Source organism: Carassius carassius, chromosome 12 (assembly GCF_963082965.1).
Source record: "Carassius carassius chromosome 12, fCarCar2.1, whole genome shotgun sequence".
Taxonomy (NCBI): Eukaryota; Metazoa; Chordata; class Actinopteri; order Cypriniformes; family Cyprinidae; genus Carassius; species Carassius carassius.
The window spans coordinates 1,802,873-1,829,029 of record NC_081766.1 but is presented as its reverse complement, the minus strand read 5'-3'; the positions used below and the strand labels follow the sequence as shown (position 1 = coordinate 1,829,029).

At 34.2% G+C, this 26,157-nt stretch overlaps 1 protein-coding gene across 2 annotated transcripts; it reads right to left on the bottom strand.

Moving 5' to 3' along the window:
* Positions 1-93: 93 nt before the first annotated feature.
* LOC132154437 (ceramide synthase 2-like) lies at positions 94-22,476 on the bottom strand. 2 transcript variants are annotated; one of them, XM_059562988.1, is made up of 11 exons: positions 22,439-22,476; positions 21,169-21,353; positions 11,183-11,300; positions 8,688-8,806; positions 6,473-6,530; positions 6,098-6,148; positions 5,162-5,254; positions 3,321-3,449; positions 2,376-2,482; positions 2,027-2,183; positions 94-737 (listed from the first exon to the last, which is right to left on the bottom strand). In XM_059562988.1, exons 2-11 carry the CDS (start codon positions 21,336-21,338, stop codon positions 528-530), a joined length of 1,212 nt encoding a protein of 403 aa, XP_059418971.1. In that variant the 5' UTR covers positions 21,339-21,353; positions 22,439-22,476; the 3' UTR covers positions 94-527. The 2 variants fall into 2 exon arrangements, with proteins under 2 accessions (XP_059418971.1, XP_059418970.1); XM_059562987.1 differs by lacking the exon at positions 22,439-22,476 and adding an exon at positions 22,292-22,428.
* Positions 22,477-26,157: the final 3,681 nt, after the last annotated feature.

Sequence of the window (26,157 nt, the reverse complement as noted above, 5' to 3'; positions counted from 1 at the left end):
GAGAAATAAAATGCAGAAACTATTTAAATGTAAAAAAAAAAAAAGCCTATATATATATATATATAAAAAGAAAAAAAAATACAAAGCAAGATATTTCACAATATATTCATGTATTCTACCAGAGTAAATTAAAACATATTCCAGTGACATTCAACATGTTTTGTTATATATACAAAACAAATCATTGATTTCAAACAGACCTCAGTATTTTCATCATACAAGTGCACACTAAATACAGTGTATTTCCAGTTAAAAGTCCTTTATAGCCTATTAATTACAGACTGAACATCACTGATTACTGATTTACTGATTACTGATTTGCTCTGCTGCTCTGTCGGGAACTAAATACACATGTCAGCAAGTATTTTTATTTCCATTCAAGTTCTACTCTTTTTAGTAATGATATGAGGTGGAACTAAATAAAGAGAAATTCATAAGAAATCCATTGATCATAAATCCCTCATCCTTGTGTAAACGAGAGATGTGTGTGTCTTCTGCAGCGATGCTCTGAAGCTCTCAGAGAGATGCTATCTGGTCTTCAGCAGTCTCCTGTTCGCGTTGGCTTTCTGATTGGCCAGGTTATTTAAAACACAGCTGGAGCTGAGCATCGCCAGCCTGGAGTCCAGAACCACCTTCCTCTTCCTCCAGGGCTGATCTTCCTCCTCCTCCTCTTCCTCTTCCTCTTCCTCTTCCTCCTCGGCTTCACTTTCATCATCGCTGCGTTCGTCCTTGTCCAACTGTCGAAGAGAAGGTTAAAGTGAGTTTGCTTAAATATCTTTTGGTTCATTTAAATAAACCAATTTAGAATTTATCAGAATGTACAATGCATTCATACAGTAAAAAAGAGAGAAATGTTCACACATCACACTGGAAAAACAGCGTTGTTCTTAACAAAAACTGAAACTATTAACATTTGTTTGTTTCTAACTGAAATATATAAAATAAAATACAAGCATGAAAAACTTTTATGTAAAAATTTAAATGAAAATGAGAAAAGTTTCTCTGGAAACAAGCTGAAATAATTTTTTTATGTTGACATATTAAACTAAAAAAAAATAATTAAATTAAATTAAATTAAATTAAATTAAATTAAATTAAATTAAATTAAATTAAATTAAATTAAAGCTAAATAGAAATGTATATAAAAAAAAGAATAAAAAATTACAAAAAACGAAAATACTAAAATTAATATTAAACTAAGCTAAAATTAATATTAAACTGAAACTATACAAATAAAACTCACCGAAATAAATAATTAAAAATAACTATAATTATATAACAAAAAAAATGACAAAAGCACATAAAGTACTAAAACTTAACTAAACTTAAAACTGACAATATATAAAATATTAATATTTATATTTATTAAAATTAAATTTAATTGAGATGAATCATTTAAGTTGAGGTTTTTATTACATTTTCTAAAACTAAGAATTAAATTAAAATAAATTATAGCTAAACAGAAATATATATAAAAAAAAAAAAAAAAAAAAAATGACAGAAGCACAGAATTACTAAAACGTAACCTAAAATTAAATCTAACAATATAAAAGTTAATTTAAATTAAATAAATCATTTAAGTTGAATTACTAAAATTAGTGAAACTGAAGATAAAACTAAATAAAATTAATTATTAATTAATTAAAGATATACATATATACCAATACTAATAAAAAAGGTGAAAGCACATAAAACTACTAAAACATGAACTAAAATTAAACTGAAAATACAGTTAAAATTAAGTTAAAATTCTAAAAAACTTGCTCTCTCTCTCTCTCTCTCTATATATATATATAAAACTAAAGCTAATAAAAAGGACGAAAGTATATTATAAAAGTACTACAACCTAAACTAAAATTAAATTGAAAACTAATTATATATAAAATAAAAGCTCATTCATAATGTCAATAAATACTCTGACAGTACATAATAGTAAAATACAACTTCAATTCAATTCAGGCTTTTTATGTGATTTAACGGTGTAAGTACTTTCATGCAGATATGATGCACGGATGGATTGACTTACTTTCCCTAAGAAGAGAAACTTGTAACTCATTCTGAGGATGAGATAAGCCCAGTAAATGTGCAGCGCCTGCAGCACCAGCAGCAGAGCATTGAAGAAATAATATCCCACAAAGGGCTCAAACATTTCCATAGACAAAACCAGAGAGGTGTAGATGATCCTACAGGAGAGAAACACACACACACACACACACATGGTGCTTAGTTAAACAATGCACAGGAACCAAATCTAAGAGCTTAGATTACGTTATTTCTATTACAGCCACTGGATAAACAACTAGATAAAGTGACATTAATAGTGAAGTGTTTTACAATGGTTATCTGATACTACTGAAAGAGTTTCAAGTTCTTACTTGCTGGGAAACACAATGAGGCGTGTAACCAGGAATACAGCAGCAAAAATCACAAACAATGGATCGCAGGTTTTCTTCCAGCCGGCGTAGTTGAACATCTTGCCACACTGTGGAAAAATAGGTTATATACATAACGTGTGTGTGTGTGTGTGTTGTGTTTATTTATTATGTAAACAAAAACTTTTATTTTGGATGCAATTAATCGTGATTAATTGTTTGACAGCACTAATAAAATATTACATTTATAATATACATTATTAATATAAATATTAAATCAGATATTTTATCAAGTTTAACTGAAATAAAAAAAAATAAAGCTATATAACTAAAATAATAAAATAGTAAAATAAAATTAAAGCTAATAAAATAAAGCTAAAATAAAATTATATATATATATTAAAAAAATTATATATATATATATATGCACTAAAATTGAGAAATAAAACAAATTAAAAAATTTATAAAAATGACAAAAGCATATGAAAAAATGACAAAAATTAAACAGGAAATATACAAATAAAAATAAAACTATCTGAAATAAATACAAATGAAAACTTAAATGAAACTAAAATAAGCTGTTGGCTAAAATTACCAAAACTAAAACTGACATAATGTAAGTTTTTATAAATTATTTATTAAATTATTTATAAATATTTATACATTTATTTATTTGTAACAAAACATACATACTGTATATGTATATAAACAAAAACAAATAAAAGCAAGTATAAAAGTTACTCAAACTAAATTTAAACTGAAAATGTATAAATAAATAGAAATCCATAGAATTCCAAATGACTCTGAAGCACAAAACATGCCTAAGTGTAAAGGTCAGTGTAAATGATGTGATGTGATTTACACAGGAAGCAGGAGTGAGATCATCAGATGGGGATTTTTCTCATTGTTTGTGCGCGTGAATGTGTGATTCGGCGGTCGAGATCGTACCTCCAGCAGGATGTCAGACGAGTCGTGGACGAGCATCACCAGGGTCCCGATCCGAATGTAGTTGGAGCAGTACGAGAAACCCAGCAAGAAGATTGTGGCGAAGTGATGGACGATCTGTTCTTTGAAATCCTAAAACAGAATTAAAGCTATAGTTCACCCAAAAATTGTAATCTCAGTTTGTGTTCTAGTGAAGAAACAAAGTCACCTATATCTTGGATGCCCTGGGGTATAAATTTAAAGAAAAGTTACTGATATTCTTTTCCTCATACCTTTTGCGTTAAAGAGACAGTTCACCCAAAAATGAATATTTGATGTGTATCTGCTTACCCCCAGGGCATCTAAGATGTGCAGTAGGTGACAGTCTATCAGTCTTATAATGTAAGTGGATGGGAATCACGGCTAAAACATGGAATAAAACTAAAAAAACATACACAAACAAAACCAAATTAAACCCTGCAGGTTAAAAGTCTTTACACATAAATGTATCATCACAAGCTGCAGGGTTTAATTTGGTTTTCTTTGTGTATGTTTTTTTTAGTTTTATTCTATGTTTTAGCCGTGATTTCCATACACTTACATTATAAGACTGATAGACTGCAGCGGTTTGGGTTAAAAATCTAAGTGTGTGTTCTACTGAAGAAAAGAGGTCACCTACATCTCGGATGCCCTGGGGTTAAGCAGATAAACATTAAATATTCATTTTTGAGTGAACTATCCCTTTAACGGAAAAGGTACAAGGAAAAGTATTTCTTCATAACTGATATTATGGTGGGTGGTAGTGACAGGAAATGAAACCTGAAACAACCAAATGACAAATCTGTCTTAACAATGGATGATGATGTGCTGAGACACTCAAGGAAGAAAATCACACGTGAAGTTTCTCCAACATTCAAGCTTTTAAAGGAACAGAACACTCAAAAAATAACATTCCATCACTTGCTCACTAATAGCAGTGAATGGGTGCTGTAGGGCTGTGGGTGATATATTTAATCTACGACAATCTTTTGATTGTTTTTTAAAAGATATGTGACCCTGGATCACAAAACCAGTTATAAGAGTTGATTAAAAAAATAATAAAAGCTTTCCATTGATGTGTGGTTTGTTCGGAGGACAATATGTGTCTGAGATACAACTATTAGAAAATCTGGAATCTGAGGGTGCAAAAAAATCTAAATATTGAGAAAATTGCCTTTAAAGTTGTCCAAATGAATTCTTAGCAATGCATATTACTCATGATAATATATGTATTATATATTTACAGTAGGACATTCACTAAATATCTTCATGAAACATTTATTTAATATCCTAATGATTTTTGGCATAAAAGAAAAATCGATAATTTTGACCCATACAATGTATTGTTGGCTATTGCTACAAATATACCAAAGTGACTTAAGACTAATCCAGGGTCACATGTGTGAGTTGACATTATGAAGAATATTGCAAAAACCAAAAAAAAAAAAATAATAATAAAAACACATCCAGAGCAAGACACAACTCTACGTTTGCACATTTAGAGTTCACGCTTTGACTCCATGATTTACTGTATTAAAAGTCTATTAAAACACATTTAGAATTGTATCCACATTGGTTTTATAGCTCTATACTCATAATGCATAACAACTATCGACTCAGCTGTGAATATTTTTAGTTATGCAAAGGGAGAACTAAAAATTTAAATGTGATATTTAAATGAAATGCAACTGAAAACTCAATTAAGTCTCTGCTGAGCACTAATATGTTACTCTGTGTGTGCAGGCTGATATTCGTATGAAAACATTATGTTGAAATATTAAATCTGAACATTCATGTTAACATATTTTACATATATTTAACCTTACTTTTCTCTTGACGTCCACAGACACAGAGAGCAGCAGAGACCAGTAGAAGCCCAGCTCAAGCATGTAGTACCAGTAATGAGCGTCCTGAACCGGCTAGAGACACAAACACAGGACCTGAGTGAAAACAGGGCTCACAGCAGAGAAGACGGACATTTCATCACCTCTGTGCAGGGTTCTTATAGTTCACCGAAAATACAACCATAAAAAAAAAGAAGAATAATAATATTTTGTTGCTTGAAATAAAATAAACTGAAATAAATTTTTTAAATCAAATTAAATAAAATATAATGTAAAATAAAATATTATTTTAAAATTCACTAAAACTGAAATAAACATGAATAAAACTAATAAAAATTACAAAAAAAAAAAAAAATCACAAAATGTTTTACTAAAATGGAAATTTAAACGGAAAATATTAAAATAAAAACTAATCCGACTTAATCAACAATAATTTCAAGAATTTAAGACGAAGCATTTTTAAACCCGTGAGAAATATAAATTCTAGTTTTGACTGTTATTGTAAATATGTTGTCAAAACCAGTATCCATATGAAGAAATCTTTAGATTTTTTCTTGATACTGCAGAAAGATTGTTTTAATAACACTAAAATATGTCTCATATTTATCACTGTCCTACAATATGAGTCAGATAAATTACCATACAAAATGTTTTTTAAAGAAGTCTCTTCTGCTCAGCAGGACTGCATTTATTTGATCAAAAACACAGTGAATCCATAATATTTTTTCTATTATGGATAAATAGAACAGCGTTTCTATAAAGAACAGCGTTTATTTTAAACAGAAATGTCTTTACTGTCACTTTTGATAAATTTAATGTACCCTTGCTGAACAAAGGCATTAATTTCTTAAAAAAAATAAAAGAAAACTTAAGAATCTTAATCTTAAAACTTAAGAAATGTTCTTGTCTGACGCTCACCTGTTGAGGAAACCCTCTCCAGCACTCTCTCTGATCCCAGAACCAGGGCGTCTATGAGGAAGACAAGCACTGCGGTCACTTTCACACAACCGCCATTCAAATCAAACACAGACAACAAACTACTTCCTTTAAACGCCTGACAACAAAAGCGCCAGTTATGCAGTGAAAACTGGGAAAAACATGTTTGAGAAAAACATTAGAGCCGTGCACATTCACAACAACAAAGCTCAAGCTTGTTCATGTTGCTTTAAAGCGTTCAGGCTTGTAAAAAAACAGACTTTAACAGGGGTCCCTAATTAGGGGACGACTCAAAAGACACCATCCCCAAGACACACTTGGGCTCACAAGGGAATAAAAGTTCAAATGTCGACTCACGTTAATTAAAGACGCGAATCCCGCGGTGAAAGCAACCAGGTAGAACACAAACCTCCAGCTGCGGAAACAAAAGATATGGAGAAACACAGTTCAAAAATATCAATAAAAATTGTTTTTTTGTTGTTGTTTTTTTTCACAAAATAAGAATGAAGGTTTTTCAAATTATATATATGTTCAGTATCAGCTTTAATGCATTTATCAAAATAACAAAAGCAGTGAAATGTCATAATTAGTACGACATGTAAATGTTGTATAATAATTAAAATTGAGGTATTTTATAATTAATATGAACTCCATAATCAATTTTATAATTAATACAATAACTACGTAAATGTTGTATAATCATTACAATGGAGTTATTTTATAATTAATATAACTACATAAATTTTGTATAATAATTAAAATGGAGTTATTTTGTAATTAATACAATAACTCCATAATCAACTGGAGTCATTTTATAATTAATACAATAACTACGTAAATGTTGTATAATCATTACAATGGAGTCATTTTAAAATTAATACAATAAATACGTAAATGTTTTATAATCATTACAATGGAGTTATTTTATAATTAATACAATAACTATGTAAATGTTGCATAATAATTAAAATAGAGTTATTTTATAATTAATATAACTACATAAATTTTGTATAATAATTAAAATGGAGTTATTTTGTAATTAATACAATAACTCCATAATCAACTGGAGTCATTTTATAATTAATACAATAAATACGTAAATGTTGTATAATCATTACAATGGAGTTATTTTATAATTAATACAATAACTACGTAAATGTTGTATAATAATTAAAATGGAGTTATTTTATAATTAATATAACTACATACATTTTGTATAATAATTAAAATGGAGTTATTTTGTAATTAATACAATAACTCCATAATCAACTGGAGTCATTTTATAATTAATACAATAACTACGTAAATGTTGCATAATAATTAAAATGGAGTTATTTTATAATTAATATAACTACATAAATTTTGTATAATAATTAAAATGGAGTTATTTTGTAATTAATACAATAACTCCATAATCAACTGGAGTCATTTTATAATTAATACAATAAATACGTAAATGTTGTATAATCATTACAATGGAGTTATTTGATAATGAATACAATAACTATGTAAATGTTGTATAATAATTACAGTGGAGTTATTTTATAATGAATACAATAAATACAAAAATGTAACAGGAGATAATCTTGGTTTAAATGGCCTTTTTGGATTTGTCGAATCTTTTAGAGCTCAGAATAATTGTAGGTTTTGTCTCACTGACAGGGAAGATTATCAAACTGTATTCTGTGAAGATGAGTCAAATGTCTTTCCGCACCAAAGAAACACACTTACGACACTGTGAAGCTCTACAATCAGACCCAACACTACATCATGTTTGTGGTGTGAAACGTACATGTTTGTTAAACAGTCTGGACTTTCAGTACTTTAATATATCAGACAACTTTTCTGTAGATATAATGCATGATATTTTAGAGGGGGTTGCTCAGTTCGAGTTAAAACTTGTTTTAAAATATGTTCAAGCTAATTTTTTGACAGCGAACGAGTTAGATGGCAGATTAAATTCATTTAACTATGGGTACATGGAGAGGAGAAATCGTTCTCCTTCTGTAAGCCTGAATGATGAGAGCAATGATTTGGGCATAAATGCAATACAATGTTGGTGTCTACGCCGTAATGTGCCGCTAATATTTGGTGACGTACCACAAGATGATAAATACTGGCAATTACTACTACTTTTACTTTTACTTTACCACATCACATGTGGTCAATGCGATACGAGTCCAAACAAAACATCAGCTCATGTTTGTATTTTCTTCTGTCTCTAGCCATAATTCTGACCTTCAAATCAGGATTAGGCCTCAAATAATGTCCTATTTGTGAAAACGGGCTGAGAATTGAACATAAAGTTGTGATTTGGCTCAGATTCAGACTGGAGTCGTGTTTGTGTTTTTTTTTCTGCTGATTAACGGACAATACAAGGTCATCGAAAGCACAAATGAGACAAACTGCACATATTTTGTGTGAAAGTGTGACGTGCTCAAGCAAAACAGACACTATTTTTGGAATCAGCAGTAAGAAACAGGTATTGGATATTATTCAGCGGATATGATGCAGAGCTCTGTGGAGCTATGATCGTGATATTATCAAAAGCAGATACCTGAGATGAACTTACCTGGCCTCGCAAAACTTCTTACTGTTGCTGGGTCTGTCCTGGTTTCTGCGTTTACGAAACCAGGTCTCAACTTGTCTATGAGTCAGGTTGCACTGGTTAACCAGGCTGGTGATCTCACTCTAGGTGGAATAATGCAACAACAGGAGGTTTTATTTGACAATGAACAATAATATTCCAGGTAGGTCTATTGACGGCTATGAAAGTGATTACCACAGACTTTCACTAATGCCTGATCATGTTAAGAAAATAAACTGCCACTTCACATGTTTATACTAGTTTCTTAACTATCCTTTTCCCGAATAATCCTCATTACAAAGACACATGAAAACACAAACACACACACATCTAAAAATACAGAGGAAAATATTTACAGGGGAATTATTAATTTATTATTTGGATATTTAATTATATCATTAAAGAAGTATATATTACTAAAAATATAAATATAAATATATTATTAATTAAATTTAAATATTTACATTTATTTTAAATTTTAAATATTATTTTTATTACTATTATTGATAATTTAATTAATATTTTAATTTATTAACAAATATTTATATAATAAATAATTATATATTTTAAAATATATGAATCAACAATTTGTATTTGAAACATGAAACAATTATATTAATTTCTAAAATGTGTAATAGGTGAGTTGCATAAAAAGACTGATTTTTGACTTAGGTAACTGTTTTAAAGGTTTTTATATCTTTATTAAAGATTCAGTGTAATAATAAAAGTGTTGCATTAAAATAGGATAAAATAAAAAAGGTAAAATAAACTTTTTCAGTTATGTTTATTCAGTTTTCATTTTAATTTGAGGTAGTTTTAGTAATTTTGTTATGTCATTTTTATTATTTTTATTTCAATGTAGCTTTAATGTATTTTTATTTCAGTATTAGTTTTAATAATTCTATTTCTTCAACTTAAACATTTCATTTAGTTACCAAGGCAACGTTTCTAATTTTATCACGTTTTAGTTTAACATTTAGCTATATTAAAATTATTTTTAATCGTTTCATTTAACAAAACCAACACTTTTTTATAGGCCATAGACATAATTGAACGAATAAAATAAGGTAAAATAAGCCACCTATTTTTAATTATCGTGGAATTGCGTATGAGAATCAAAATAAAAAAATCTTGATACACCAGAATACCAGTAAGATTTGTTATATCTATCTGTAAAGCAAACTCATCCATACATATTATGTAAACTATAGCCAGAAATTCATCTGCCAAAAAAAACAAAACGAAAAAAAAAACAAGGACATTAAAATAAAGAATTAACTCCAGAAAGAGACGCCAGTGCAGGGACACAATGGGTCCACGTGCAAAAGAAATGTCAACACTATCAAGTTCCTCACAACACACTCCTACAGTCTGAAATATACATGCATTTCCTTTCTTTAGTGCCTTTATAGACTTCATATGAACTGAATTCATATCAGATCACGTAGATTTTAGATCTCACCCATAAAAACTGACTTTTGTGTATCTGGACTGATTCAGTCATATTTAATCCTATTTGTGACTTGAATAACCAGTTCTATTAGATCACCTGTACAGTTTAAAGAGTCATCCAGCAATGCATTTTTTGCATTTCTGAATCAAGTTTCATTAATCAGGGAGCAGTAACGAGCAGTAATTTCCTGTATGTCTGTTCAAATTGCGTTCGCTCTCTTCCCCATATGTGGTTTGACATTCACGCACTCATTTGCAAAGCATTATAGTTATTTTCCAGGAAAGTAAGATGCAAAAGAGCAACTGTTGGAGAATGATCTCTCAGTGTATGTTTGCATAACTGTATGCTGATTCATACGTGTGTTTAAAGTGTGTTTGTATGGGTGCAGCTGCAGGTGTGACTTTACTTTAGTGACGAATCTGTTCAGAGGGGAAAATGTTTCTTAAACTCTAAAAGATGGGGCCAAAAGAGTATTTATTAATATTTGTATTTATTTTATTCAGTTTTCTTTTTTTTTTCTTCTTTTTTTTTAATGTGCTTTTGTCATTTTTTATTATTTTATAAATTTCAGTTCAGCTTTAATTTATTTTTATTTCAGTTTTAAGGTTAAGTGCTTTTTTTATTGATTTTATGACTTCGAATTAAACTTATTTCAGTTAATTGCCATGGCAAATTTCTAGTTCTCATTAAGTTTTTTTATCTAATATTTAGCTTTATTTAAATTAGTAGAAATTATTTTCCAATAGTTTTAATTAACAAAAACAACACTGGGCCAAAAATGTTTTTCATTGGCTGATGCCAACAAATGGCATATAATAATAATAATATATTTAAATAAATATAATATAATATAGCATTTTTATAATACTCAAAGTCTATGGTATGCTCTCATTAGATTTCTAAGTAAGTGTTAGTGTGTGTGTGTGTGTGTGTGAGAGAGTGAGTGTGTGTGTGTGCGTGCGTGCGTGCGTGTGTGTGTGTGTGTGTGTGTGTGTGTGTGTGTGCATGTGTGTGTGTTTGTACAAACCTGTGTCGGCTGTCTGCTGTTTTTAGTGTAAAACGACTCCAAATTTGGGGCTGGAGTGACTTTCAAACAAACTCGATCTTTCACTCCGAAAACTCTGCTGAGAGGAAACGCCACACATCTGCGAGAGAGAGAGAGAGAGAGAGAGAGAGACAGACAGACAGACAGATAGAGAGAGAGAGACAGAGAAAGAGAGAGACAGACAGACAGAGAGAGAGAGAGAGAGAGAGAGAGAGAGACAGACAGACAGACAGAGAGAGAGGAAATAAAGGAGTCAGGACACAGGATGCGTTTCGTCGATATCTGTTTGTTACTGAATGAAACTCACAGAAAATCAGAAGAGCATGCAATGAATGCACTGATTGTTGTTTAATGTGTAATATTTCCTTTACAAAACACTCTTATTGTATATGAATATGTTTATAGTGGTTGGGCTTTAATTAGACGTGGAAACATGATCTGGGATCAGTCGTGGGTGAAAGGGCCTGTGTTACTATAGAGATCAGCTACTGCTATGGGAGGCCATTTGAGGCGAAACCCATTGAAAACTTGTGATACACACTGAAACACTTGTCATACAAGTGAATCACTTGCGATACACACTGAAACACTTGCGATACACACTGAAACACTTGCGTGTACAAGTGAATCACTTGCGATACACACTGAAACACTTGCGTGTACAAGTGAATCACTTGGGATACACACTGAAACACTTGCGATACTCACTGAATCACTTGCGATACTCACTGAATCACTTGCGATACACACTGAAACACTTGCGTGTACAAGTGAATCACTTGGGATACACACTGAAACACTTGCGATACTCACTGAATCACTTGGGATACTCACTGAATCACTTGCGATACTCACTGAATCACTTGCGATACACACTGAAACACTTGCGTGTACAAGTGAATCACTTGGGATACACACTGAAACACTTGCGATACTCACTGAATCACTTGGGATACACACTGAATCACTTGCGATACTCACTGAAACACTTGTGCGTACAAGTGAATCACTTGGGATACACACTGAAACACTTGCGATACTCACTGAATCACTTGCGATACTCACTGAATCACTTGCGATACACACTGAAACACTTGCGTGTACAAGTGAATCACTTGGGATACACACTGAAACACTTGCGATACTCACTGAATCACTTGGGATACACACTGAATCACTTGCGATACACACTGAAACACTTGTGCGTACAAGTGAATCACTTGGGATACTCACTGAAACACTTGGGATACACACTGAAACACTTGTGCGTACAAGTGAATCACTTGGGATACACACTGAAACACTTGCGATAAACACTGAAACACTTGTGCGTACAAGTGAATCACTTGGGATACACACTGAAACACTTGCGATACTCACTGAATCACTTGGGATACACACTGAAACACTTGCGATACACACTGAAACACTTGCGATACACACTGAAACACTTGCGATACTCACTGAATCACTTGCGATACACACTGAAACACTTGTGCGTACAAGTGAATCACTTGGGATACACACTGAAACACTTGCGATAAACACTGAAACACTTGCGTGTACAAGTGAATCACTTGGGTTATAGCTCAAATATTCTCCACGTATATGGCTCCTTCCAAACTTGTTTAAAAAATGAGGTATTTGTTGTTATTTTTATTTTTTTATTTATTTACATTTTCTTTCCCGTGTCCTTCGGTTCATTTAGTCCGAATATATGAGGAGAATATTTGAGCTATAACATCCGGTTAGTGGGTTTAATTGTATTTATGTAAAAAAAAAAAAGATATATATATATTTTATTTTATATTATTATTACTTTTTTTCTCACGTTTTGAAAGGGTAAACTCTGGTTCACACTCCAATACAGTAGGTGGCGATAATGCAACTAACTTTGGTGCTACCCGCCATAAAACCGAAGAAGAAGAAGCAGAGGTGGAAAGAGTACAAAAATATTCTACTCAAGTAAAAGTACCATTACATTAATGAAATTTTACTTAAGTACAAGTAAAAGTACCAGTCTAAAAATCAACTCAAGTAAAAGTAAAAAGTAGCTCATTTAAAATTTACTCAGAGTAAAAATTACTTAGTTACATTTTAACAGTGGGAGGGAGTCAAAAATGGGACAGGCCAAGAGTGTCAAACTCAGTTCCTGGAGGGCCACAGTCCTGCACAGTTTAGATTTAACCCTAATTAAACACACCTGATCCAGCTAATCTAATCATTTAGGTTTATTTGAAAACTACATGATATGTGTGCTGGAGCAGGGTTAGAACTAAACTCTGCAGGGCTACGGCCCTCCAGGAACTGAGTTTGACACCCCTGGGATAGGTCTATTAATCTCAAACTAGTTGTTTTTAATTAAAGGAATCAGTTATTTAGAATAATAAAAAATGTGGGCTGTTACCAGGCAAATCAGTATCAACAAACTCATCTTTTAATGCAGAGGAAATGCAGAAGATTCATTGGAAGTGGCATTTAGATGTATTACACTGTTTAGTGCAGGACAAGAATGCATTTAACCTGCAGTTACAAATGCATGAATAATGTTTTGATATACAAGACATAAAATGTTGAATACTCATTTGAAATAAGAAATTAATTATTTAAAAAAAAAAATCAAAAGATACTTTAAATGTGAAATTAAAATGGCCAGTATGTGTCAGCAAGTCACTGTTAATAAGTGAGTCATTGCTATTGAACCGAATCTTTTAAACGGTTGATTCATTCAGGAACGAAACACTGTCACGTTGCTCAGAGACGCAAAACTGTGCTTTGGTGGCTGTGTTTGGAATTATTTTCTGTTGTAGAAATAGAGCTAAAAAAGGCAATATGGTGTCTAAAACGCAAGTCTCTTAATTAACTTGTTTACTGAACTGTTATATATATGTATGTATATATTCATGATAGATTTTTGGAGGAAAAGACGGCATTCTTTGTGTGATTTTGATTTAATATATGAAATTATATAAATATTTAAATTTTCTGCCCCTATATCTTAAATTTTGTGATCATTCTAAATGCATTTTAGGAGACTGAATCACACAGTGAAAGAACGCACTATAAATGCGCGCGCACATCATTAAAACAAAAAACATTATATTATCGCAGATGATATATATAGCCAGGGGCGTAGGAGCGATTTTGAACCTGGGGGGGGGACAGTAAATGCCAGGGGGGGTTCGGGGAAATTCCCCGGATATATATATATATATATTAAATGCTAATTTCTAATGAACATTTGTTTTCTAAACTATGATGATCTATACGAGAGGCTAGGCACACCTGAGGGAGAAAAGATGATCTACCGCATTGCTAACTCCCGCCACCAAGCGACCCAAGCCATTGGTCGAGTCATGCACATCAAGAACGCCGATGGGCAAGCCCTGCGAGACCCGTGTGCTATACTCACCCGCTGGAGCGAGTACTTCGCAGCCATCTCAAATGAAGAGTTCCCGCATCCGCCTATCCACAGCCTGGATCCCACCCTTGGACCTGTACCGCCAGTCACCATCTCTGAAGTCACAAAGGCCGTGAAGAGGATGAAGAATGGCAAAGCCACCGGCCCAGACGACATTCCTGCTGAAGCCTGGAAGTTGATGGGGCACAGAGGAGCCGAGGTCCTTTCCACCTTATTCAACAAGATCATTATTGAGGGCAAAGTCCCACACGCTTGGACGATCAGTACCACGGTGCCGATCTGGAAGGGCAAGGGGGACGTTGCTGAATGTAAGAACTATCGGCCGATTCGACTCCTATCCCACTCCATGAAGATTTTTGAACGCATCCTGGACAGCCGCCTCCGCAGCATTATTAAAATCAGCCAAAATCAATGCGGCTTCGTCAAAGGACAAGGGACCACAGACGCCATCCACGCTGCCCGCCTACTGATGGAAAAACACCGGGAAAAGAACAAGCCAGTCCGCATGGTCTTTCTGGATCTGGAGAAGGCTTTCGACCGCGTTCCCCATGACCTCATCTGGGCCTCCCTCCGACGTCACCACGTACCCGAAACCTACATCAGCTGGGTGCAACTCTTATACCAAGACGTCAGGAGCGTGGTTCGATGCACAGCTGGGATATCACCTCCTTTTAACATCAATGTAGGAGTCCACCAAGGATCGGCTCTTTCGCCCTTGCTTTTCATCACATGCATGGACACAGTGACACAGGACCTCCAGACGCCCCATGGTCCTTACTCTATGCTGATGATGTGTTCCTTGCCGACAGGGAGCGGCAAGACCTCCAAGACCAAGGGCAGCAGTGGAAAGATCGCCTGGATGCAAATGGCTTGCGACTCAACCTCACAAAGACGGAGTACCTGGAGTGTGGCCCCTAGACTGATGGTAGCATTTGCATCGACGGAACGGATTTAAAGAAAGTTCAACACTTCAAGTATCTCGGATCAATACTCTCATCGAACGGTGACACCCTCCCAGATGTCCGCGCACGTGTGAGTGCCGCCTGGTCAAAATGGCGCCAAGTCACGGGAGTGCTATACGATCGCCGAATGCCCATCCGCCTAAAGTCCAAAATCTATAAGATCATTGTATTCCCTGTAGCCCTGTATGGAGCTGAATGTTGGCCAGCGACTGCCAAACATGGCCAGCTTCTACACACCATGGAAATGCGTATGCTCCGCTGGTCACTCGGGCTGACAAGGCTAGACCACGTCATGAACATCGACGTCAGGAAGCGGATGGGAATAGCGCCGATTACGGAGAAGATGCTTGAGGCTCGTCTTCGCTGGTACGGCCATGTAACACGCAGCCATGAGAATTCAGTGGCGAAGACAGCTATGCGCCTTGACCCACCCGGTAACCGGCCACGTGGCCGCCCAAAGATGAGATGGATGGACCGGATCAAGCAAGATATGAAGGACGTGCAAGTCGCCTCGGAGGACACTACAGACCGGAATAAATGGAGAGCGGCCTGCCAAAAAACGGACCCTGCACCTGCGCGGGACAAACGCTAGGACGAAGAAGACGAAGAAGATTTGTTTTCTAATTTATTAAATATTGATGAAAATAAATATAAAGTATATATATATATATATATATATATATATATATATATATATATATATGTGTGTGTGTGTGTGTGTTAACTTATAGTCCGGAAAATAGGTAATCATAACAACAACTAGTTAAATTAGTTGGACACAGTTCCCATGTATTCTTTTATTCTACAAAAATTAGCATTCTGTCATATTCCCATTACCTGTTTCTCACTTGGACCTAACTCCCCCTGTTCTGTGGTCTCTTCATCTCCTGTCTAGGAAAGTAACATGTTTGAGGACACAGAACTGGTTTCAATGCAAACTCTGATGACATGCCGTTGGCCTAATTTTACTGATCTAAAGTACTTTTACTATGTGAATTTTAGAATATACTGCATGTAGCTATCCATACAACTTACAAGTTCGTTCTCCTCTGTCCTCTTCCTCTTAAAGTATTGTAGGATACTCATCTCTGTGTGAAAATGTTACTAATGTTACTTCTACATAGTTTATGGACACGTATCAATGGCACATTGAATTCACATTAGCTAATTAGCTATCATTTGCCTGTTTTACACAACATAAAATAAAAAAAAATTGCTTCTTAGAAGGGCTAAATTTGACAGTTTTTAAAAATACAATAAAACTAATGATCAAACTGAAAACCAGCAATCTGCCTCGGCTGAATTAGCCTACTCCTACCTCAAATACAAAGTGCGTCTGTGAATAATATTGCTGTTTAACGTTGTAACATTAAAATCAACCATCCAAATCTGTTTGGCAGATCCAGCTGATGTATTCCAGCCCAAAAACTGTTCAAAAACCGCCAAAATGCACACAAGACCACCAAAAATATGTTATCACACTGATCAGTATTTACTTCAGTAATTTTACTTCCACGTTTTTCTTTTCTACTATGTTACAGTTGGTTACATTTACATACAAGAAATAAACACCGGCTGCAGAAGCATACATAAAATAAACCGTTTTATGTGCATTAGCGCCACTTTTTGGACTGGAGTGTTGCCCTCCTTGTAAATAAAGGACGCCATCAAAACCTTACGGCGAAATGATGACAATATCCTCCACACACTCGTTTATAAGGCGGCCTCCTGTATCTTTGCTAGTCGATTTTATTTCATCCAGTGACATGATGGTTTTTAACTTCATTCAGGAGGTTTTGGGTAACTGCACAACTGACAGAGTTTGAGCGCACAGCCAACGGTGCGCGCGCACGCGCCCGTGTGTGTGTGTGTAACCATAGCGACAAAACGACCAACTTTCGGAACCTGCACTATAATTGTTATAAGCCTATAATTTTGTTTTTAAAAAATTAAATATGCATTTAAAAGTTTCAGAATTGATTAATTTGGAGACTCTGAAATCGGCAGAGATAGGCAGGCAATGCAAAACAAAATCTGACATTGGGAAATAGTGAGGGGGACAAAACTTAGATTTTGAAATGTCTTTTTGGCTAATTTGTACAAAACCTCTTGCTAAAATGTCAAAGCTTCATTTTAACCACCAATGCAACGATGCAATTACTTAGCTTACCTCTACATTCTTGCGAAGGGTTAGCCTGGCCAGCCAGACTTACATCAAGATGTACTCTAGGCTGCGAAATACATTTTGCTGCCGCTAGGGTGCGTCTAGATTTCTAGGCTTGCGAAGGGTTGATGTCTTGTCGAGATTTTATAAGCTGCTAATTTGGTCTTCCTAGGCAAGTACAGCTTACACTGCATAATAGAGCATACATATGGCCAGGGCTTCACTTCATTTCCTTCGAGTTCAACTTCAGAATATGACGGGGTTTCGTTTTCAGCGGTGTCTGCACCACTAACGCCTGTTTTGACCGTCTGCATCTTTCTTGTGATTTCAGCGCCAGTTTGCCCTCCTGCCCATTATTTACTGAAATAGTTTCCAGGGAGCGATCTATTTATTTATTTAATTTTTTTTACTCAGTAATTAATGTGTTTTAAAATGTAGCGAAGTACAATACTTTAAACAAAATATACTTAAGTAAAATCTGTAAATCTGGGTGTTATATTGGACAGCAATTTGTCTTTTGAAAATCATATTTCCAATGTTACAAAAACTGCATTCTTCCATCTTAGAAACATTGCCAAGCTACGAAACATGTTATCTGTTTCTGATGCAGAAAAGCTAGTTCATGCTTTCATGACCTCTAGACTGGACTATTGTAATGCACTTCTAGGTGGTTGTCCTGCTTCGTCAATAAACAAGCTACAGGTAGTCCAAAATGCAGCAGCTAGAGTCCTTACCAGGTCAAGAAAATATGATCATATTACCCCAATTTTACAGTCTCTGCACTGGCTACCTATTAAGTTCCGTATCAGTTACAAATTATCATTACTTACCTATAAGGCCCTAAATGGTTTAGCTCCTGCGTACCTAACTAGCCTTCTACCACGCTACAACCCATCACGCACCCTAAGGTCACAAAACGCTGGACTTTTGGTAGTTCCTAGGATAGCAAAGTCCACTAAAGGAGGTAGAGCTTTTTCACATTTGGCTCCCAAACTCTGGAATAGCCTTCCTGATAATGTTCGGGGTTCAGACACACTCTCTCTGTTTAAATCTAGATTAAAAACGCATCTCTTTCGCCAAGCATTCGAATAATATATCTCTTAAATTGTGAGTGTAGTTGCCTCTGCATTTTTATTCTTTAGCTTGGGTTAAGCTAATTTTACTTTGTTGGATCATCAGCTATGCTAATGATGTCTCTATTTTGTTTCTATGTCTAGGATTTACACAAGCTCCAGTCTGGATCCAGAACACCTGAGAAGAGATGATGCTGACCCTCAGAGGACCCCAGATGATGCTAACCTTGAATCAACAAACAGAACTAACAATTATTGCTACATGTGTGACTGCATCATATAATTACTATTAATTAATAATATTGATAGTTCATCATCTAGCTGACTACGTCTTGTATTATTATTATTATTTTTATTTTTCTAAAATCCTGTCAAACGTGCACAAACTACTAGCTACTACTAAATATTGTAGAAACATAATTTTCTGTAAAGTTGCTTTGTAACGATTTGTATTGTAAAAAGCGCTATACAAATAAACTTGAATTGAATTGAATTGAAGTAAAAGTAAAATTACATATTTTAAAAATTACTTTAAAAAGTATTAGTACACAAAAAAGCTACTCAATTACAGTAACGCGAGTTACTTTCCACCTCTGAGAAGAAGTAGTATAACTTCCGGTTGCAATGAAATGACTTCCGGATACACTGAAAATGTTAATGCTCTCTCACACGCAAGAATGTTTCAAAGTTTTTATATATTTGCACAGATATATAGTGTTTCACTTATACGCACAAGTGTTTCAGTGAGTATCGCAAGTGTTTCAGTGTGTATCGCAAGTGTTTCAGTGTGTATCGCAAGTCTTTCAGTGTGTATCGCAAGTGTTTCAGTGTGTATCGCAAGTGTTTCAGTGAGTATCGCAAGTGTTTCAGTGTGTATCGCAAGTGTTTCAGTGTGTATCGCAAGTGTTTCAGTGTGTATCGCAAGTGTTTCAGTGTTTATCGCAAGTGTTTCAGTGAGTATCGCAAGTGTTTCAGTGTCTATCGCAAGTGTTTCAGTGTGTATCGCAAGTGTTTCAGTGTGTATCGCAAGTGTTTCAGTGAGTATCGCAAGTGTTTCAGTGAGTATCGCAAGTGTTCAAGTGAGTATCGCAAGTGTTTCAGTGTGTATCGCAAGTGTTTCAGTGTGTATCGCAAGTGTTTCAGTGTGTATCGCAAGTGTTTCAGTGAGTATCGCAAGTGTTTCAGTGAGTATCGCAAGTGTTTCAGTGTGTATCGCAAGTGTTTCAGTGTGTATCGCAAGTGTTTCAGTGAGTATCGCAAGTGTTTCAGTGAGTATCGCAAGTGTTTCAGTGTGTATCGCAAGTGTTTCAGTGTGTATCGCAAGTGTTTCAGTGTGTATCGCAAGTGTTTCAGTGAGTATCGCAAGTGTTTCAGTGTGTATCGCAAGTGTTTCAGTGTGTATCGCAAGTGTTTCAGTGTGTATCGCAAGTGTTTCAGTGAGTATCGCAAGTGTTTCAGTGTGTATCGCAAGTTTTCAAAGGGTTTCGCCTCAAACGGCCTCCCATATACTGCGGCAACCGAAGCGCGCACACACACACACACACACTCACTCTCTCTCACACACACACACACACACACACACACACTCACTCTCACACACACACACGCATGCACGCACGCACGCACACACACTCACTCACTCACTCTCTCTCTCTCACACACACACACACACAAACACACGCACACACGCTCACTGACATACATACACACTCACTCACTCTCTCTCTCTCACACACACACACACACACACACACACTGTTTGTAGATAAAGCGTCTCCTCTCTTGCTACAAACACACCAGTCTTTATCTGCTACCTGGAGCCACACACACACACACAATACACAGAAACACACACCTGCTAGTCGCGCCAGCACACACAGAGATAGGCATAAAATAACCCCACAGCAGACGCCAAACACACAATACTAAACAAAGATTGCTGATTGCATGCAGAGATACAGCAGATTCAGGTATGTGTTCTAAACATTCATGCACACATCAGGAGAGAGACTAGAGGAATCAGTTACACTAACAAATAACTTTATTAGCAGGCTTGAATCACTGATTCAGATTCTGCTGTTTAAAGGAACATTTAAATAATAAGAATAATTATAATTATTGTTATTATTATTCTAAATATTAGAAAATTTGAAAATACGGAAATGCATAAAAATATAGGGGTGAAAAATATCTCATCCCTGCTCAAAGAATGTACAAAGAAATGCAGTGATACTGTGGTACCTTTTCTAATTTAACTCATATTCTGTTATTAATTCTGTTATTAATTTAGTTCAAACCTGGCTGAATGACATGTAAAGCCCTCAGGACTTGATAAAGTCATCAGTCACCTCTCAAAAGCGTAACGAAGAATGATGAATCCCAGAGCCAGAGGAAGAGCCAGGAGCAGATCCCGCGGGAGAGGACGCTGAGAGCCATCCATCTTCTCCATATCCTCCCAGCTGATTCCCGGAGGAAGCCAGTATTCCTGCTTCCAGAGCCACTGACTGAGCTGCTCCATCCTTCAGACGGGACACTAGGGCAAAAAAATAAAATAAAATAATTACCATGTTTAAGGACCACATACTGTTCACACACTTTAGTTCTGACCAACAGATTTCCATGTCTTTTCCATGACCTTTCCAATCATTCAGGATTACTGGATAAGGATTTTATATATATATATATATATATATATATATATATAATTACAGAGATTGGGGAGTATTTTCAGGCTCTAATCTTTTGAAATAATAGAATTACTATATTTATTAGTATATAAATCTTGGCTTGTAAAGTCTGCAATATTTTAATTATCAAATAGTACAGAAGACCCTTAAATACTAGTGAGAGACCCCCTTCATAAATACAAAGGTAGCTGTGTATTTAAAATGCATTACTGTGTGAGGAAAATATTAAATGTAATATTAAGACAATTAAATGATTAAAAATTAAATAATTAGCTTAAACATTGTTATTGTACAAAAAAAGTTTAATATTATAGAATATTATATAATATAAATCAGGGTTAAAAAATATTCTCAGGGTAGAAAAAGTTTACTTTTTTTATTAATTTAAGAATAATAATTTCTTAAATATTTTTTCAACAAAGATCTGTACTTCAGAAAAATATTTAGAAAATAATAATAAAATATAAAAATATTAAGAAAACTTTAGAAAGCAAGACGGTTTCTAAAAACTGATTTTTAATATTAATATTACATTTTGTGTACTGTGAATGTACAAAGAGTATTTTAATAATATTTTAAGAGCACAAATTAACTTTGACAGCCCTAAAAATATTTTGCAATCAATTAATAATAATTAAAAAAAAATAATTACATTTTGACCCCATTGAAAACCTCTATTAGAGAATGAGATCATGTTAAAGACACAAACAGGTCTATCTGAAAGTACCATGAGAAAGGTCATCATATCCATCAGATAAATCTGACACACCTGCCCGAAACTCACCTGAGCGACAGGTAACTGCTGATATCGGCTGAAACAATGAGACCTTCTTGATTTCCGAGAGATCAACAATCTTCAGCACGCTTAGAGTCACGAGGCACATTCATAACACCATGCATTACAAATCAATAAATCCTACAAGGAAAATACCTGCTTATTTACTCCTGCTGCTGGTGATGATGATGATGTGTGAACGTCCACGGAAAATTGCATTCAGGATTTTAAATGTCCATGCAAAATAAATAAATAAATAAATAAATAAAAACACGACACTAAAAAATATTAAAATAATTTTCAAGCGAAATTACCCTGTAGACTGTCCTGGGTCGCGTTGCGTTAATGTATTTAGTATTAAAATATCTAACTAAAATAAAACGGAAGAAACGAACCCTTCAGATGAATGTGAAGAATAAATAGAGAGGTTCGTGATAAAAGTGAGATCGTCCGCTCTTTATGAAAGACTGGTGTGTGTCTGTGGGTGTGTCGAGACGCCTATTGGCCAGGAGAGGTTCGAGTCGTTTAAATGATTCGGTTCCTTTGAACTGGTCTTTGACGGCTGATTCAATTATTAGTTTCAGCTTACACAAACGTGCGTTAATAATAGGTAGAAATGGTGTCGGTTAAGTGTTTGATTCTAATTAGGTTTGTCGCTAAGTCATAAAAAACCATTGTTTCTTTAATCCCAATTTTGGTTGATTATTTTCATACAAAAGAAAAAATACATACGGGATTCACATCAACTTAATAGTCTTTGTGTCATCATACAGCTTGTTCATATTGTCAGCTACCCAGTATCAATGAATGAGCTTATTTATCATAAATTCACAATCTGGAAAGATCTAACGAGTTCGTTTTTGAGGGGCTCAATTTGCGATTCATTTCAACCTATTCATTCAGAGGAACCGGATCGTTTGCAAATCGGACAAAACTTTCCATCAACTGTATTCAATATCGGTATACAAATATACATAATTGTTATATAAACTCTATAAGAAAAGAAGCAAACCTACCTTTTAATAGTCTGTTTCCAAACTGATTAGATGAGTTTATCATGAAAGTACAGGGCTGCAGCAAAGAACATAAACATAACAAATATGATCAAAAACTGTGACACTAAATTTGCATTAACAAGACAAATATAGCCTAAAATTTTGGATTTACATGCGTTAACAAGACAAATATAACCTAAAACTGTGGCATTTGCATGTTTTTGTTGTTGTATGGCATATTAAAACACATTAGCACCAACCAGACAAATCTAACAAAAACTATGGTTTTAGCATGTGTTGGACATGATAAAGGCTATGAGAAAAGATAAACAAGATCTAACAACCAAAAATCACAGTTTATTTTTATTTTCATGTCCTAAACATGATAATAAAACAGTGTTTGATGAGCCTATACTTGTTAAATTTGTCTTGTTTATGTTAATACATCATGTCCAGAAACATGCTAATATCTTAGCATTTGAACACGAGTAGACAGCATAACAGTCATCAGCATAAACAAGAAACTTTTTTTTTTCAAAAACTGTGGTATAGGCATGTTTTTGGACAGTCAAAAGCATAAACAGACAATAAAAAGACTGTGGTGTTAGTAGGCTATGTATTTGGACAATATATACAAGTAGCTTGTAAATACCATGGTATAAATGTTAACTGCACAGTAACGTGCTCTAAAGTGAAGACAAAAGAAAGGACAATTATAGAGTCCTATGCTGCAGTGTCTTAGGGTCTCTTAGATCCCATAACCTAGTTTTGATCTAACAGATAAATTCAGCCCTAATAAATCATCATTGCATCAATATGTGGAGTTAAGTTCAATTCCTTTACATGTTCACATTCTATTGTGCAATATAAACCCGTACTGTATGCTCACAGAGTTGGACGTGACACGTGCAGTAGAAAGTATTAGTCTCAGATAATCAAGGAGGTTCACATGATGTGTGTGTGATAAGATGCAGACAGTCCATCGATGCAATCACACTTTCTCCACTGATCACATGCCACACATGCTTCGAATGACGGAAGACAGTCGTTTAACCCAGGCAAGTGTCAGGGTTAGAGTCGTTTTCATGCAGCATTCCACACGTGACACCTGCCCTGATCATTAACACACCTAGGAAATGCACTTTTTAAATCATTTCACTGCTTTGGTTTTGAGTGGGTTTTTCCCAGCACTGCACTCACCCAGCCAACGCTTTTTTTTTTAAGTTATATGGATGTTAGGACAAAATGTTCTTAAAGGTGCGTTTATGGAATGTTCTCATGACATTCCCACAACACTGAGAAGAAACATTCAGAATTCAACATTCTCAAAACGCACTTGAAGTTATTTCTACCTGATGAAAACTGTGAAACATTTTTGGAACCTTCAAAGAACATTGTTACATTCTATGACACAATAACGAAACATTGGAATGTTTTAATTAAAATAAACATTCAAATTATGTTATATTATGGGTGGGAATAAGTTTAGTAGAACGTTTTTATAGCCTTTAAATAACATTAGAATCACGACAAGAAAACTGGACGTTTCAATGTTTTAGAAACAAATGTTTTTCTATAACCTAAAATCGGAAATTAAAAAGAAAAATGACAAAGACTCGAAGTGTTTCTTCATCTTTCTTTTTCAAACAAAACATCCTTTTTTAGGAATACACAATGCACAATTTATCTGCTAATATGTCAGAAACAGTGCACTCTCAGATAAAAAGGTACAAAAGCTGTCACTGGGGAAGAACCTTTTCAAAAGGCACACCTTTGACCCTAAACTGTCCAAACTGGTACCTTTAAGATACATACCTGTAGAAGTACCTAAAGTGTACATATAAGTACCTAAAAGGTACAAAAGTGTACCTTTGAAAAGGTACCGCCCCAGTGACAGCTTTTGTATCTTTTTTCCAAAAATGTCTGTTTATGTATTAATACAAATGAATGATTTAAGACGACACCCACAAAGTTGTTGGTTTTAAGAATAAGCAACAAATCACTTTTATGGTGAAGAGTAAATAATATTCTGCTGTGTATGAATTAAAAAATTTAATATTCAACACACCTGCCCATAAACCATACTGCAATCTATATGAAAAAGACGTGTGCTTAATTGTATTAAATACACACTAGTGGGCTTCAAATCTTAGAAGTAGGCCTATATATATATATATATATATATATATATATATATATATATATATATATATATATATATATAAAAGAACTTGCAAATAATACAATATGAATGAAAAAAGACCACTTAAGTGTACTCAAAAAGAGACACTATCATGACTATGTTTCTAGTACAATTTTAAAAAGAGCAGTTTGTAATACCGTCAAATAAAAGTTTGACCAACATAGTGTGTTTGATAATATACTTAATATACTTTAAATGTATTAAACTGCAAATTCATCAATGTGCAAATGCATAAATACATGACAAACATATTTAAATAGAAATGTCATTAAAGTATATTTTAGTTTACCATACTGTACTTAGGAGTACAATTTATATATATTAAAAAAATTAAATTATATGGGGTGGGTCAATACGTTCAGCTGATTGTATTCAATATAAAGTTAATCTATAACATGTTTTCATTTAATTGTTATTTTGTTAGTTACAATATAAATATCTTGAGCTAAATCATATTCTAACATGATGCTTCATGTGCCTGATGAAGGTCAGATTCCTGGGTTTTGTTCTGCTGAAGTGAAGCTGAACTCTTGTGTGTGTCTGAGCTCTTGTTAAAAAGACGGAGACGGAACTGAAACAGCAACTCTCTACAAAAATCCACTTCCACTTCCACTTCAAATCCAGTCTTACAATGTGTTTCTTCCTCTTCTGAGCCTTAAAACATTTGATTATGATGA

Coding starts and splice junctions, on each gene's coding strand:
- LOC132154437 (XM_059562988.1), bottom strand. CDS start 21,338: ATGGAGCAGCTCAGTCAGTGGCTCTGGAAGCAGGAATACTGGCTTCCT. Junction 5,255..6,097: donor GGAGAGGGTTTCCTCAACAG/GTGAGCGTCAGA, acceptor TTGTGTCTCTAG/CCGGTTCAGGACGCTCATTA. Junction 3,450..5,161: donor CTGTGGACGTCAAGAGAAAA/GTAAGGTTAAAT, acceptor ATTCTGTTTTAG/GATTTCAAAGAACAGATCGT.